Below are 16,479 nucleotides of genomic sequence, written 5' to 3' on the forward strand. Positions count from 1 at the left end.
ACCTGTCACGTGATGAGTTTAATGTACAATCGTGTAACCTCTGGCAGGCTGTGGAACATGTCCATCACATCACAAGGTTTCTTCGCCCGGTCAAGTCCTGTGCCTTTTCCATCCCCTCTTCCTGTTAGAATTTTTTTTTTTTTTTGCCATAGATTAGTTGACCTATTCTAGAATTTTCATATAAATGGAATCATACAGTGTAAAGTTTAACTCCGCATGTTTTGAGAGTCATCTTTTTCAGCTTTTTGTTCCGTTTTCGTTGCCGAGTAGTATTCCATTATCGGAAACTACCACAGTTTAACCTTTCACTTAGATGAACAATTGATGGACAATGGGCTGTTTCTAGTTTTGGCTCCTGTGAATAAAGTGGCTATGAACATTCTTATGCAAGCCTTTTTGTGGATCTACATTTTAATTTCTTCTGGGTAGTATTTAGTTGAATAACCTGAGTTGTAAGATAGATGTAGTTTTAAGTTTACTAGAAATTGACATACTTTTTTCTTAAGTGGTCATCCTATTTTGTAAAACCAACAATATGAGAGTTCCAGTAGATTATTTTTGGGAAAATTATAGTCTTTATAATATTAAGCCTTTCTATCCAAGAACTTAAGATCTCTTTCCATTTTATTTGGGTATTAGTGTTCTAGAAAGTTTCATAATTTTCTGCATATCATAATTTTCTTGCATATTATTATTTAGTAAGCATAGCTAATGAGGTACATCTTCTATTTTTATCTACATATTTTTGTGAGATGTCTTTTTTTAGTCCTTATAGCTATTAAAGCGAAATATTGAAATAAAATTATTTTAGAACCAGACTTTTTTTTTTTTAAAGATTTTATTTATTTATTTGACAGAGAGAGGTCACAAGTAGGCAGAGAGGCAGGCAGAGAGAGAGGAAGGGAAGCAGGCCCCCTGCTGAGCAGAGAGCCCGATGCGGGACTCGATCCCAGGACCCTGAGATCATGACCTGAGCCGAAGGCAGCGGCTTAACCCACTGGGCCACCCAGGTGCCCTAGAACCAGACATTTAAATTATATCCTAATTGAAAAGAATTACAACCTAATATTTTTAAGGAAAATTTTAATTATCAACTAAAATAATTACATTAGTATTTATGTTATTCATTTTAAGTTTCTAATTATGGATTTCATGCCTTATAAGGAATATGTGTCAAATTTTTGCTAAGGAAACAGGCCTTGAGGATGAAGGTTAAACAAAGCTGCTGATGGCTTTCAGGAAATCAGGATCTGTAGGAGTTGCGGAAATGGCTGACTGTGATTCAGCTACATATTCACCACTGAAATGAAATAATTCACAGGAGGAATACCAGAAGCTTCCGGAAGCATCTTAAATCTAATGTTTGCCAAAGCACATGACATGCTTGCCAGTGGCAAGGAAAAATATTGTAGTTTCTGCTTCTCTCCCACTGTGCAAAGCTTGTGTGAGTCTCTCTTATAGGCCGAATGTAATGCAGAGCCCTGCTGGCAGGGAATTCTGAGAAATCTAGTTCCTAGTCTTCTAGCCTTCGTGAATAAGACATTCTGGAAGGTGGATACTAGGTCCACATCCTCACCGTTTGGTGCCAGCTTGCGATTTTAGCCATTCTGTGTGTAGTGGTTATTTAATTGTGGCTTTAATTTGCTGTTCATGACAACTGATAATGTTGAACCTTTTTTCATAAGCTTCTTGGCCATATATATTTGTGGCCACAAATACCTTCTTTAGTGAAAATGAAGTGCCTATTATTTCTTTTGACCTGTATGTTCCCCTTTCCATATCTTTTGCCCTTATTTGAAGAAATAAGATTAACCTGTAAAGGTCTCCATGAACTGAATTTTGTCAGTTGCCTTCCTATGATGTTTATTGACCACTTTTCTGTTGTGTTTGATTTTTTTTCTTAATAGGAGCCCTTTGTTCTTACAATGAGCTAACTAAATACCTTTCCCCTCAGCGCTTTGCCGTTTTGTTTGCTAGTCATGGCAGAAAATATTTTTATGTGGTATAATTTTTTTTTAAGGTTTAAAAAAATATATATTTATTTATGTATCAGAGAGAGAGAGAGAGCAGCAGCAGCAGCAGGCAGAGGGAGAAGCAGGCTCCCCATTGAGCAGGGAGCCTGATGTGGGACTCTTATCTTAGGACCCTAGGATCATGACCGGAGCCAAAGGCGGATGCTTAGCTCACTGAGCCACCCAGGTGTCCCTGCGTGGTGTAATTCTTATTTATTATTTTGGAGAGCACAGGAGTAGGGGAGGGGCAGCGGGAGAGGGAGAGAGAATCCCAAGCAGCCTCCATGTTGAACGTGGAGTGTGACACGGGTCTTGATCTCACGCCCCTGAAATCATGACCTGAGCAAATTCAGGAGCCAGTGCTGAACCAGTTGAGCCATCCACGCACCCCTATGTGGTGCATCTCTTAAATCTCCCCTTTTATGGCTGCTAGGTTTTGTGTCAGGATCAGGCCATTGTAGTGAAATGCTTTTGAAAGTACTTGGGGAAGCCATGGAGCCAGTGTGGACTAGAATATGAATGGACTCAGTGAAACTCTCAAGGATCACTATGGTACATTTTAAGAAAAAGTCTTTAAAGTGATCCAGACTGAATTTGAAGGCCGCAGGTGAAATTTCCCAAGTTATTTTCAAAGACCTGTGATCCCAAAACATACCTGGTTCTAACTAACCTTTCTGCTACTTGACGATGGCATTTGATAATAAAGACCAAGAGTTAAGGACACACCGAGTTATTCACAGTCTCTGATAGGCCGGCTGTGGTATTCATTTATCTCCTGGTCTTGTCAAGAAAGCAAATGGGGGAACACAAGTTATAATATTGGGCTAATTTTTAACCTGCCTTAAATTTTTAAGGTTTTTTTTTTTTTAAGATTTTATTTATTTATTTGACAGAGATCACAAGTAGGCAGAAAAGCAGGCAGAGAGAGGAGGAAGCAGGCTCCCTGCTGAGCAGAGAGCCCGATGCGGGGCTCGATCCCAGGACCCTGGGATCATGACCTGAGCCAAAGGCAGAGACTTTAACCCACTGAGCCACCCAGGTGCTCCTAAGTTTTAAAGCTTTTAACTTTAAAAACTTTAACCTGCTTTTAATGAACTTTAAATTTATTTAAAGAATTAATTATTTTTGATAGACCTTATAATTGAATATGAATGATGCTATTGTGTCAAAAAGCAGCACCCCAAAATGGTAAGGTGATGTTGCTGCCTGGGGACTTCTATAGCTTTTCTTCTTTCTTTCTTTTTTTAAAGATTTTATTTATTTATTTGACAGATGACATCACAAGTAGGCAGAGAGGCAGGCAGAGAGAGAGGGGGAAGCAGTCTCCCTGCTGAGCAGAGAGCCCAATGTGGGGCTCGATCCCAGGACTCTGAGCCAAAGGCAGAGGCTTTAACCCACTGAGCTAGAAGGTGTCCCTTCTATAGCTTTTCTGTCCTCTCTGCCTGTTGGAGGCCTGAGTGCTCCCTCTCTACCAAGCGTAATTATTAATTTAGGACTACGACATCCTCAGCAATGCTTACAACTGGTCACTGGCTCTGTTTTTTAAATAACTTTTTGTTTCAATATGCTGTCTTTGGATAAAATTTGACTTTTATTTGAGGTGTAGGAATTGTACATGCCAGATATTTAATTTCTGATTTGGTAGACTGACATGCATATAAAACTCTGTACAAAAGTAATGTGTTAACAAAATTAATTGTCCTCAGGGATGTTGAGAACAAAAGATTCAATAATGTCCAAGAAATGTCTAAGAAGCCTTAAGATTTGACTTGAGGGACCATTAAGGGGATATATTAGGCTAAGTTATTTGAAAAGTGTTTTATTATAAATCAAAATATGGTCAGTTCTGAAATACAATTCTTTCAAAAGGGCCTACCTTTTCTGTTGAGCAAAGCTAAAATAAGGCTATAATAGTGACCCCAAGAACTACTTTAAAATCACTAGTTCATACCTGGGGTCCTTTCATAGAACGGTTAAATTCTCTTTTAAGAGTTTCATCATACATCTTTATTGACTTACACTGAGCTATAAATCTGACTTAAAATCCCCATTCTGAGGAAACTTCTATTTGGAAATAAACATTTAGGGAGTTAAGTTCCATTAAGTTTAGATCTATGAGTATGAAAGTACCCTTTTCTTTATTTAAGGAAATTTTTTTTTAGATTTTACTTTTCCTTAGTAATCTCTCCACCCAATGTAGGGTGCAAATTCATACCCCTGAAATCAAGGGATGCATGCCCCACCGACTGGACCAGCCAGGTACCCCTAAGTAAATCTCATTTCAGAGTAGTTTTAGGTATACAAAAATATTGGAAAAATGGATTTCCTACATGTAGCTCATCTAGTTTCACTATTGTTCACCTCTTACATTGTACAGTGTATTTGTCACAACTAATGTTAGTACGTTACCATGAACTAAATTCCACACTTCATTTAGATTTTTTTTTTTTAATCCATTACGTTTTATTTTGAGTATGTCCTGGATTCTTACCCTGCCCTTTTACATCAAGAGTATTAACATTTTGGAAGAATCTCAACAGATCTAGAGAATTATCATCATTGGTCCAGGATACAGAAACTGTGACCTCCGAGAATTCTGGAAATCTCCAGGTCAGCCATATGCTGAGGGGATCAATGCGAAACGACCAGCAGCTTTCCCAGTGTATCTTAGTTAATTTAGATTTTATTGGCTTTTGCCTCCTGTCTTGTTCCAGGATACATTACATTTAATCATCATGTCTCTGTAACCTCTGACCTTGTTTCTGACGACCTCGACAATTTTAAGGAGTACTGACTGGTCAGGTATTTTGTAGAATGTCTTTCAGTGGAGTTTTGAGGTTTTTCTCATGGTTACAGTGGGGTTATAGGATTTGGTGAGGAAGAACACCAGGGTCCCATTTTCACTCATCTTATTAAAGATTCACGTTTGCAGCGTAACTCATCACTGACATCAATTTTGATCACCTGGCCAAGATAGGGTTTGCTCGGTAACTATACATTTCCTTTTTCCTTTTTCTATATTGTACTTTAAAAAAAAAAAATGTACTTTCTATATTGTGCAAGTTACTAAGCACAGCCCACATTCAAGAGGTGGAAAGTTAAGCTTCGTTTTGAAGAAATAGAAAATCGTTTGGGAATTTTCTGAGTAGATGTGCCACTTCTCCCTCACTTAATTAAAATCTTTTGTATTAATAGGAGCTCAGATATTTTGTACTTTGGCTTATAACCCTATTCTATATTATTTCGTTGCTCACACTTAAGCTTTGGCCACCGGGAGCTTTTTATTGGGCACTGTATCCCTTCAATGTCCTTGACCCCTTGGTTTTTATGCTACTTTCTCACTTTCTGGCATTACAAGATGTCCCAGATCTAGCATCAGCCATTTCTTCGAAGAGCCCTGGTTCCTTTTAATGGATAATGGTGTTAGAAACCAAGCTGTAGGGGCGCCTGGGTGGCTCAGTTAAGCGTCTGCCTTCAGTTCAGGTCATGATCCCAGGGTCCTGGTTTTGAGCCCGGCATGGGCTCCTTGCTCAGTGGGGAGCCTGCTTCTCCCTCTCCACCTGCCTGCCATCCCCCTTGCTGTGCTGTCAAGTAAAATCTTAAAAAAAAACCCAACAAAACAAAAAAAAACCCCAACACCCCAGCTTCGTTCTTTCTTTCTCTCTCTTCTTTTTCTAAGATCTTATTTATTTGAAGGAGAGCGAGCGAGAGCCTGACCAGGGGGAAGGGAGAGGGAGAAGCAGGCTCCCTGCCGAACAGGGAGCCCGAGGCAGGACTGGAGCCCGATGCGGGGCTCCATCCCAGGACCCCAGGATCATGACCTGAGCAGAAGGCAGACGTTTAACCGACTGAGCCACCCAGGCACCCCAAGCTTTAGTTTCTAATGAAAGATTGGATATTGGGTTGTGCCCACTGCTACCAGGTGTTGGCTTCTAGACCCCCTCAGCAGACAGAACTGTGTGTAAACCATATTCATCTTCCCCAGCTGAATCTTCCCCCCTTCCCTCAAACCCCCGGCAACCACCATTCTGTGTCTGAATTCGGCCGCTCCAGGGACCTCACACAAATGGAGTCCTATCTGTCCTGTGACGGGCTTGTTTCACTTGTAATGTCGTCAGGATTCATCTGTGTAGTAGTATGCGTCACAATTTCCTTCCTTTTTCAGGCTGAATACCCCATTGTATGTATCTGCCGCATTGTTTCTTCTTGGTGGACACTTGGGTTGCTTCCCCTTTTGGCTGTTGTAAATGCTGCTATGAACATAGTTGTATAAATATGTTTGGGTCCCTGCTTTCGCTTTTGGATGTAGCATACCCAGAAGGGGAACTGCTGTATTACCTGGTGATTTTAATTTCTTCAGGAACCGCCATACTGTTCAGCAGTGGCCGCACCCCTGCCAACAGCACACAGGAGTACCAGTTTCTCCACGATTCTGATGAAAGTCCAACCCATGTTTTTTTCATTATTGTTGTTGCCTGTGCTTTTGGTGTCTTATCCAATAAATTATTGCCAAATCTAATATGAATCTTTTCCTGTTTTTTTCCCCCTAGCTCTGGTTCTAGCTCATTTGTTTAGATCTTTGAACAGTTTAGAGTTAGTATTTGTATATGTTGTAGTAGAGGTCCCACTTTTTTCCCTTGCTTGTGGACATCCAATTTTCTCACCCAATTTGTTGAAAACACTGTCCTTCAAGTCCCTTCTGGTCTTGGCACCCTTCTCAAAAATCCTTAGACCATATATATAAAGGTGTATTTCTAAGCTCTTCTATTCCATTGGTCTAGGTCTTTAAGCCAGTACCATACTTTTTTAAAAAACCATACCGTTTTGATCACTGTAGCTTTGTACTAAGTTTTGACGTAAGAAATGAGACCTCCAACTTTGTTCTTTTTCAAGATTGTTTTGGCTATTTGGGTGTCCCCTGGGATTCCATATGAATTTAGCATAGGTGCTTTTATTTCTACAAAAAATATTGGGTTTTTGATAGGATTACATGGGATCTGTAGATGGTTTTGAGTAATATTGACATCTGAACAATATCGTCTTCCAATCCATAAACATGGTGTGTCCTCCCGTTTGTTGTGATCTTTAATTTCTTTAGGCAACGCTCTGTAGTCTCTAGCATAAAGATCTTTGCCTCTTTTATTCCTAAGAATGGTATTCTTGTTGGTGTACACTGTGAATACTGGAAAGCACAATTTTTAAAAAAGACAACCAACACGAAGTCAAGGCATTCATGACTTGGTTTCCTTGCTTCTGTGGACCAGCTACACCAAGAGATCTCTGGAGATTTGTCGGGGGGGGGGGGCGGGAAGAAAAAGCCTAAATAGCTTTGTGTGTTAAGTCACAATAAAAATCTCAAGTGGCTAATTACGTATTCTTCTTCACATTCCAGGTACTGAGTTGCCTCCTCTTTGCAATTTGATACAAAACTAGTTATAAAATAGCTTTTTGCTAATTTGGGATAATTCCCCACACTACCTGTAGCACCTAGAACAGCGCTGAGAACATGCAGATGGCCAAAAATAAGATGAGGAAACACACGCACACACACACACAAACACACACTACCTGTAGCACCTAGAACAGCGCTGAGAACATGCAGACGGCCAAAAATAAGATGAGGAAGCACACACACACACACACACACACAGTTATTCCAAAGGGATAAAAACAGTCAACAACTGAGGCTAGAATTATTAGATTTTATTTTTCCCTAGTACTTTTAAAAGCTCAGCTTCACCATGTAACAGGCCAGACTTTTGGAATAACAACTCTTTTCCAGGCTATAACCCTTTTGAGGAGAATTTATCAAGTATAATGGTTCCAGGATATTTCCACCCCGGAATCTTAAACCAGTTACAGAATCCACATCTTCTTAGGTCTCAATTGTAATTAATAACCTAGACACATGTAACATAATCAAAATAGCACATACCACTGTTTTTCTTCCCTTGTGGAAGGCACTTCCCCCAATTTTCGCCCAAAGGGTTTGATATGAAGAGATGTTTTAAGTATCACACTTTCCAAAAAATCTGTCTACCAGTTCTAATTCTTGGCTCAGAAAGGTACCCCTTAGTCAAGAAAATAAATATTCTGAGCTAATTGATCTCAGCCACGGACAAATTAAAATTGTTTACACCTGCCTAACCTTTGCTTTCAATACCTCCTATTTGCAAAACTCAAACCTTATCTTTAAAACACAGTTGTCCTTATGACTTGGGAGAGCAGGGAAGGCTTAGGAACGGAGCTGGCTTCTATTTTGCAGGAGGACATTCTGAAAAGGGCAGATACTGATTTCTGAAGTCATTAAGTGGAGAAATGGCAAATGTTCCTCTTATTCGGATACTGAAAACACTTGTAAGGCCAGGACCTTTCAGGTCCTGAAACTGTAATAAATTACATTGTTTTAAGTACATTCAAAATTTATATTACTCTGTAATTTCTTTTCCCTGAGTTTGGGTTCACAGTTTGGTAGAGATACTTTAAAGAGGTAGTTCGTGGGGGGTGAAGAGGAAACCGTTTATGTCTAGCAGCACCTGGGGATAATATAAGACATCTAAATTTTGATCTGTTAACATTTATCTTTCCCCCTTGAATTTGCAAATGTAAAAGAAGGAGATGATCATTTTCCTTTTTTTTTTTTTTTATCTGTATGGACCCTCTCTCCTATTATGTCCATGCCAGTATGATCACTATTCATAAAAATAGCTCCTCCAAAGACATGCTAAAAAATAAAGCCTTCAAAGGTGGGATTGTTTAAGATTTAGAAGAGAGAGGCTCAGCTGAGTAACTTTTATTCATACAGTCATTAGGGTAACTGAGCAAACCTTCCAGCACCCCCAACCACTGCCTTTTCTCCCTGGACCCGGTTTATTTAAATCCTTCCTATCAAAGCTGGAGCTGACTCTCAGTTCTGGGCTCTCGGAGTCCTGGCATCTCACGTGGGTGCAGACACTGGTCCAGGTCCCGGCTTCCGGTCTTACGATGGGCTGGTGGAGTACTGTTGCATCAGATGCTCGTGGCAGGGATTGCAAACTCGCTCAGGCTTGATACTTGAAGGAAGAGGCAGTTCGTTTGTTGAGCAGGCATTACAGAAAGTCCCTCTGCAGTTCTTACACACATTCTGCGAGGAGATGAGGGAGGTTAGGTGGGGAACAGAAGTGCACGGCATACAGATACATGGGCTATAAATGGCCACATACGAGAGATGCGCAATGCCTCGTCCAGTATTGACTGAATGTTTGCTAAGTGCCAGATGGTATCTGACCAAGCACAGTCTGTCTACGAAGAAGCTTACCATCTCATTCTTAGATCTAAACGAGGAGAAGTAGTGCCACAGAATTCCAAAGAACGTATAGTACGCAAATAATGTATCTTTAGAATACTTTCATTCATTACACTCACTTTCGGGGAGCTAATTCCAAAATCAGTTTGGAAGTATCTAAGAATACTCCAAATGAGGCAGTGAGTGGCCAGGTGATGGGCCGGGTAGCCAGCCTAGGGTTAAAAATGTTGCGGAGTATGAACCCAAAGCACTTCCTGATACACTGATGCACTTAATGCTTTCCTGGGAAGCTCTATAAGCACATCCTTTGGGCTATCAGTGCGGCAGGAGCACAGCCCCCTGCATCCTCTTTATAGGGCAATCAGTCTCTCTATGAAGCGTTTTGACTTTTTCGTGGTCACGCAATGGGGCAGCACGTGGGTCACTCCGGCAGTGTCACTGGAAAGGCTGTGACAGGGTGGTGCCCACAGAGCTCCAAGGGTCCCCGTATGAAGCCTGTGAAGAGTAATTGTCCCCGTTAATCATGCCGCTTTCTCCCAAACAATTCGCCTTCCTGACAGCGCGGTAGAGGGAGGGGTAGAGAGAGGAACTTCCCTCTGACATACTGCCGTTATCCTGCACAGCTCAGAAAAGCCCGAATTAGATGAGCTGTTCCTTCATGTCGGGAAATATGTCTAGAATTCCAGTTCTAATTCTAGAGAGGCAGGTTCACCTTGATCGGATTCTGCTCACTTGAGACTAGGTCACATTATGACTTTGCTCGCTAAAAGGCAGCAAAGCAAGGTCACCAACGGCAGCGCGGAGGCTGCCGTCCAGACTCTGGGCACATTCCCTTCTCTCCTCCAAGCACTTGTTTCTTACAGTCATTTGTCCATTTTCGAGCATCGACAATGAAACGGGCACCGAATGCCGTGCTGGGGGCCAGCAGTGGCAGCAGGTCCAAGAGCCGCCATCGGACCACCCACCGGACACGAAGGCTTCCTTCTCTCTGCCCCGGCCGAGCGCTCTGCCAGAGACCCCGCGGGCCCAAGGGGGAAGCACGTGGTCTGGTGGACAGGGCGCAGGGCCCGGGCAGAGGCCGATGCTCCAAGTAATTCAGAGAATCCCGCCCGCCCCAAACTATCTGATTTGTTCTAGGCAGGAGGAAGTATCGGAAAAGTATAGATTTAGGAGCCAAAGTCAGGCTACAGCCGGGCTTTGCCCCTTACGACCTGAGGAACTTTGAGAAATGTGCCTAAAATCTCTGAGCCCAAGGTGCTTCGTCCATAAACTGATGACACAAAGGCGACAAGCTTTACGACAGGGGCTTGGTCCATGCTGGTTCATTATTCTTTCTTGAGCACGGGAAATAGCACATTCCACACAATAGGCACTCAATAGACCTTTAGTTATAAGTTTATTTTTTAAATTACTTATATTTATTTATTTATTTATTTATTATTTATTTATTTATTTGACAGAGAGAAATCACAAGTGAGCAGAGAGGCAGAGAGAGAGAGAGGAGGAAGCAGGCTCCCTGCTGAGCAGAGAGAGCCCGATGCGGGACTCGATCCCAGGACCCCGAGATCATGACCTGAGCCGAAGGCAGCGGCTTAACCCACTGAGCCACCCAGGCGCCCCACTTATATTTATTTTAATGGGGATTTACTGATATGACTTACTATGGCTGGAAAAAAAAACCATATTTTTTAAACAGGTATTTTATAAATGCTTGCTTGCTTTTGCTCTTCTCCCCACTCTGTACTCTACACAGCAAAGCCCCGAGTACTGAAAGGGCCATCCTTGTGAAGAACCCGTTTGGGCCTCAGCACTGTTACCTTGGTTCGGCCGCCGCCTTCCCGGCACAGCTGACACGTCTGTGGCTTCTCGGAGAGCAGCAGCTGATTCTAAACCACACATTGAGCGAGTTAGTGTCTCTTAGCCCAGAAACAGTAATACTTGCAGAATATTCATTTTTCTAATCACAAAATTAATAGAACCACACTACAAACTATCTGGAAACCAAAGAAACAAATTATATATGGTTCTAACTCCTTAACACAGCCCTGGTAATCCCATCAATATTCTTGGAGCTCTTTTCATTTTTATAAAAAAGTAACATGATTTTATTTCTAAAAAGAAAATTCAAGGATACATCTCTCTTGTCCTGCTGTATCATCAAGAAGGGAAGGCAGGAGGCTTTTTTGGTATCTCATGGACGACGGATGGTCTCAGTCATAGCCACACTTATCCTCTTTCTCTGCAGGCTGTCATAGCCTGTGTTACTTGCAAAGTATCTCACAACCATTTATATTTGTTTATTTCCAAGTGATCACTAAGTCTTTTTTATGGAAGGAAAAACTATGGGGGAAAGAGGTACAGTGAGCTCTCTTACGTCCCACAGTATGGCAAAGAGACTTTCAAGTAAGAAGCGAGACCTGCGGTTTACTTAGTAAACAGCTCAGAGCTCTGCGACTTCAGGCAAGCGACAGTTTAGGCAAATGCACTTGTAAGAGTATTGTTACAAGGGGGAGCCCCAGGGGCCTGTGTGCATTCACCGACTTTCCACGCTGCCTGTGTACAGCCAGGGACAGTACAGGTGACTACAGAATTCATTCAAGGTGTCTGAGAACGGGGGGGGGGGGGGGAGCCATTACCTGTTCATCCTCAGGGGGAGACGGCAGCCTACAATGGAAAATTAAAAACAGGAAAAAAACAGCAACTTATTATATTTCTATGTGAATCATTGCAAAAGCACAGGAAAAGCAGCACCACGGTTCTTTTACGTTGTTGACATAACTGTTAATCTTGACCTCCAAGGAGAGGAAATTTTGGTGGCTAGATCTTATTAGCAGACTCTGATCCTTGACTTAAATTATAGTTCCTGCTTAAAAACAGACTTGGAGTTATATTGTATGTATGCTTCGTTTTCACTACCAAGAAAATAGTTTAGCGTTCGTATCCCAGCCTGTAAAACTCCAATGGCCAATGCTATTCATTTTAGTATCTTTTATTATGATATTATAGAAATCTACCCAGTATATGTCCTGTATTAGTTCCTCTCTTCCAAATGTCCTTAAAATGTCAACTTTAGCAAATTAATCAGGGTAAGGGGAAGGAATGAGATTGTCACAGGAGTACCCATTCAGGCTGAACTATTTCTTCCTGAGGCCTAGCTAAGCTCACCCTCATTTTTCCAATTTGAAAACAGAATTTAAGAGGAGAAGCAGTTCTGGGGATAATACACCACAGATCCACAGTGGTTCTGATTCTCTTCCACCGAGGGGCAGTGTGACCACCAGTGTGACCAGGTGTCCAAGCTGTTCCTCGGACTCGAATCCCAAGAAACCTGGCCATGTTTTAGGATTGTTGCTCTGGCCAGGACAGGCTCTGGAAGCAGCTAATACATAGAGCAAAGGACTTCAACAAAGAAGACATGAGAAGCAGAAGCCACTTAGGTGGGCCATCTTACTTCTCTGTGCTCCCCAGTTTTCTCTTCTGGAGAATTACATTTTTAAGGAGATAATGAATGTGAAACACACTATTTAAGCTGCAGGGCACTATATAGGTAGAAGATAGTGTCCTATATTCCCAGGGCTGAAATCAGATGCTTGCTTGTAAGGTCTCCTGATTGTAAATGACTTAGTTCTAGTCTGGAATGGGGCTGATTCTGAAAGGCTCTTTTAAGCCCTCATTAATTTTACAGCCTTTCTAGTTCTTTTCTTTGGCCCATGCTGATCTGCAGGGTCATTTAAGGTTAATCCTCAATCAGGCCATGTGCTCTTAGGGGGTAAACTTAAAGGCTTTGGAATCATTCTGGCCTTGGAGGTCAAGTACCTGCATAAGGAGTCTTTTTTGTTGGAACTGTGTTGATTTAACTTCTCCAGCAGTGACTTTGCTCAGGTGACACACTACCTCATTCTTTTTTTTTTTTAAAGATTTTATTTATTTATTTATTTGACAGACAGATCACAAGTAGGCAGAGAGGCAGGCAGAGAGAGAGAGAAGGGAGGAAGCAGGCTCCCTGCTGAGCAGAGAGCCCAATGTGGGGCTCGATCCCAGGACCCTGGGATCATGACCTGAGCTGAAGGCAGAGGCCTTAACCCACTGAGCCACCCAGGCGCCCCCACACTACCTCATTCTTGAGGCATCAAAGCCTGGAGAGGGACGGCTGCCAAAATGTACGCAGTATCGTTCTCTCCAAGCCCCGCTATAGGATCTTTCTCATCACTAACCATGGCTGCTGCTGTTCTTATAACAGACTGATTCTGGAGCAGTTTTAGGTTCACAGCAAAACTGAGCAGAAGGTCCTGACATTCCGCATATGCCTCGGGGGCCCTTCCACCTCCCCCAACATCAACATTCCACACGCGGGGGGGTAAACGATGCGACAACGGATGAACCTACAGTAACACATCATAACTACTCAGTCTGCGGGCTGCATTAGGGCTCACTCTTGGTGTCGTACATTCTAGGGGTCTGGACAATTGGAGGACACGTAGCTATCACCGCAGCCCCATGGAAGTGTTTTCGCGGTCCTAAAAAATCCATCATACCCCGAGCCCCTGGCAAGCACGGTCTCCATGGTTTTGGCTCTTCCAGAATGTTGTACGGTTGGATCGCCTTCATTTTGTAATGCAGGGGCACTGTGTAATATTTTGTTCTATTTCCACCTGCTAAAATAATTATTCAAAGGCAACTTCCTTGAATAATCCTATGGTTTTCATAGTGAGCAGATCAGATGAAGAGTTAAGAAAAAGGCATCAAGTGAAGCTTTTGGAGACCCTTAAGAGAAAGGACACGAAGAAAATAAGAGGATTTACTGGAAACAGAGCTGCCTTTCACACAGCATGTGGGGGAAACAAGCCATACTGGAGCTCATTTAAGAACCTAAGAATTGGGGAAGCCTGGGTGGCTCAGTTGGTTAAGCAGCTGCCTTCTGCTCAGGTCATGATCCCAGCGTCCTGGGATCGAGTCCCACATCGGGCTCCTTGCTCAGCAGGGAGCCTGCTTCTCCCTCTGCCTGCCATTCTGTCTGCCTGTGCTCGCTCTCTCCCCCTCTCTCTCTCTGACAAATAAATTAAAAAAAAAAAAATCTTAAAACAAAAACAAAACCCAAAAAACCTAAGAACTGCTATGATTTGTACTTCATTCTTCTGTGATACCAACCCAGTAAAGATGAGATCGCTGAAGCGATCATTTGAATTTGGGGATTAACCGGGGAAGAGTCAGAGGACAGCTCTGTCACCTTTCTTCTTGAAATGGACTAAGTGGGCGTGGGTTAGTATGTGTTCTCTGGTTGATTTATTCATTCCCCCTTCAAAATGTCTTTCTGGAGTGTTACTATTACAAGTCGTTGTCTGGTCTGTGCCACTGCCAGAATATACCAAACTCTCCCCCTTTGTGCCGCCCCAAACTAGCGTTCTATCTTGGTTAGTACTTTATTAACAAACACCTGTGGCTTTCGTCCAGGGCCTCTTTGGGTTTAACATTTTCCTCTTGAATTTTGTGCTTCCCATCCTGCCAAAAGAAAATATCCCAATCTATTAGTTATTCAGAATGCTCAACAGTGATGGTATTGCAGACATTTTCTTCTGAGCTTAGGTATATAAAGCTAAGCAGCTTTTTTTTCTTAGGGAAGGAATTTAACTTTCAAGATATTTTCCCTCATTCTTCACTCTAAGTAGTTTCTTAACAAATTATTCTGATAGCGTTTGCCACAAACAAAACTGTTTGGGTTTTCAGAGTAGATATTTTCCTTCTTAACTCTTGAGGTTCAATGAAAATTCAGAATATACTGGATTTATTTACGAAGTGAGCTCAAGGTATCAGTTCCTTCTTAGGGGATGTTAGTTCCCTCTGTAAATCTCTATCTGCCTCCACCCTCACTCCCAGCTGAGCTCTGGAAAACTGGGAAAACTGAGCACCGCTGTGTCCAGCAGACTGTAATCCTCTGGACACTCAAGCAGCTGCCACAATGTCCTGACAACTTACACGGCCTGTACAACCCGATGACACTTCTACTCTGAAGGACCAATGTCAAGTTCCAAACTGCGTTTCTACTAATGCTCGTACGCCATGCCTGGGCGGTTCTCAGTGACGAATTCTTTCTGTGGCGCACACACTGCTCTCTGTCTTGACCTGTTGCCCATCAGCCTCCAAAAATAGAATGTACGTTCTTAGACCACTCAAGTGTCAAGGAAAGGAGATTAGTGCAATACTTACACTCCTGGAACCCCGACTGCGGGGCGATGTAAGATTGAGAAACTCAAGGGCTCACTGGAAAAGCAGGTAAGATAGGCCAAGCATTTAAATAAATCTCTGCAAGCCCGGCTAAGGAGATTTTGTTTGCGACACTAAACTAATAAAGATGGCGTGCTGCCAAAAACACAGTATTCTGCACACTGTAAAGGAGCAGTAATGAGTACTACTTAATAAATTTCTACTTACTATTATTTGCTATGCTCCAGCAAACTAGCATCTCTTTCTCTAAAAATGCTAAATAAGAAGCTAATACATTTGTCCTTTGTTATATATAACATGAACCAAGAAGCTACTTTTCTCCTGTGTTTTCTCTTTGACACAAAAGGTATTACATACTTTTCTGATTTTATTATTTGAAAAGGTTGGCTCCAATTTCCTGGGTCCCAGAGATGGTCTCATTGAACGTTAGCTTCCTTTCCACTACAGGAGCTGGGGGTCTCTCTCCTAAGGCTGTTGTATAGAAACTTCAACTGCTGTTCTTTAGACACTCTGCATTCCTCTCTTTTCCCCAAGCCAACTCTAGTTCCCTCTTGTTCTAATTTTCCCAAGAAAAGTACCTTGAGTACTTTTTTCAGTAAAACTGAAATCCTCACGATTCTGAATAGGCATACAGAAGCAAATCCACATTTAAGACAATTCTCCTGAAGGGAAACTTAGAGTTGGGAAGGATTACTCCAACATAGTATTAAAGGTATTAGGCAGAAGAAGTCCAAGGAGCATGAATTTTTGTTAAGACACCCAAATCATCTTACTTAAAGTGAAATCAAGTTAGAGAGAGTGTCTAGAGGTAGACTGAGAACCAAAGCCTGTGTTCACTCCAGGTCTCATCTGCCATCTACATACTCGAGGCCATAGCATTGAGCTTGTGTTGCCAGAGAGAAAACTGTCCAGCTCAAGGAGGGAGCCTCTAAAAATTAAGTAAATGACCAAGGGAATAAC

At 42.1% G+C, this 16,479-nt stretch overlaps 1 protein-coding gene across 13 annotated transcripts in view; it reads right to left on the reverse strand.

Moving 5' to 3' along the window:
* Positions 1-7,700: 7,700 nt before the first annotated feature.
* The window catches only part of RUFY3 (RUN and FYVE domain containing 3), an 84,298-nt gene continuing 75,519 nt past the window's right edge, over positions 7,701-16,479 (reverse strand). For 8 of the 13 annotated variants that reach the window (XR_014310524.1, XR_014310527.1, XR_014310528.1 and 5 more), the window contains 4 exons: positions 14,732-14,796; positions 11,934-11,961; positions 11,115-11,183; positions 7,701-9,135 (listed from right to left, as the gene is read on the reverse strand). Coding sequence is in view for 8 of the 13 variants with exons in the window: in XM_082726321.1 (XP_082582447.1) it covers positions 8,992-9,135; positions 11,115-11,183; positions 11,934-11,961; positions 14,732-14,796 (306 nt within the window). In the remaining 5 variants the exon portion in view is untranslated. The other 5 variants (XR_014310525.1, XR_014310526.1, XM_082726316.1 and 2 more) reach the window with 2 other exon arrangements.

Source organism: Mustela nivalis (assembly GCF_964662115.1).
Source record: "Mustela nivalis genome assembly, chromosome: 4".
NCBI classification, from domain to species: domain Eukaryota; kingdom Metazoa; phylum Chordata; class Mammalia; order Carnivora; family Mustelidae; genus Mustela; species Mustela nivalis.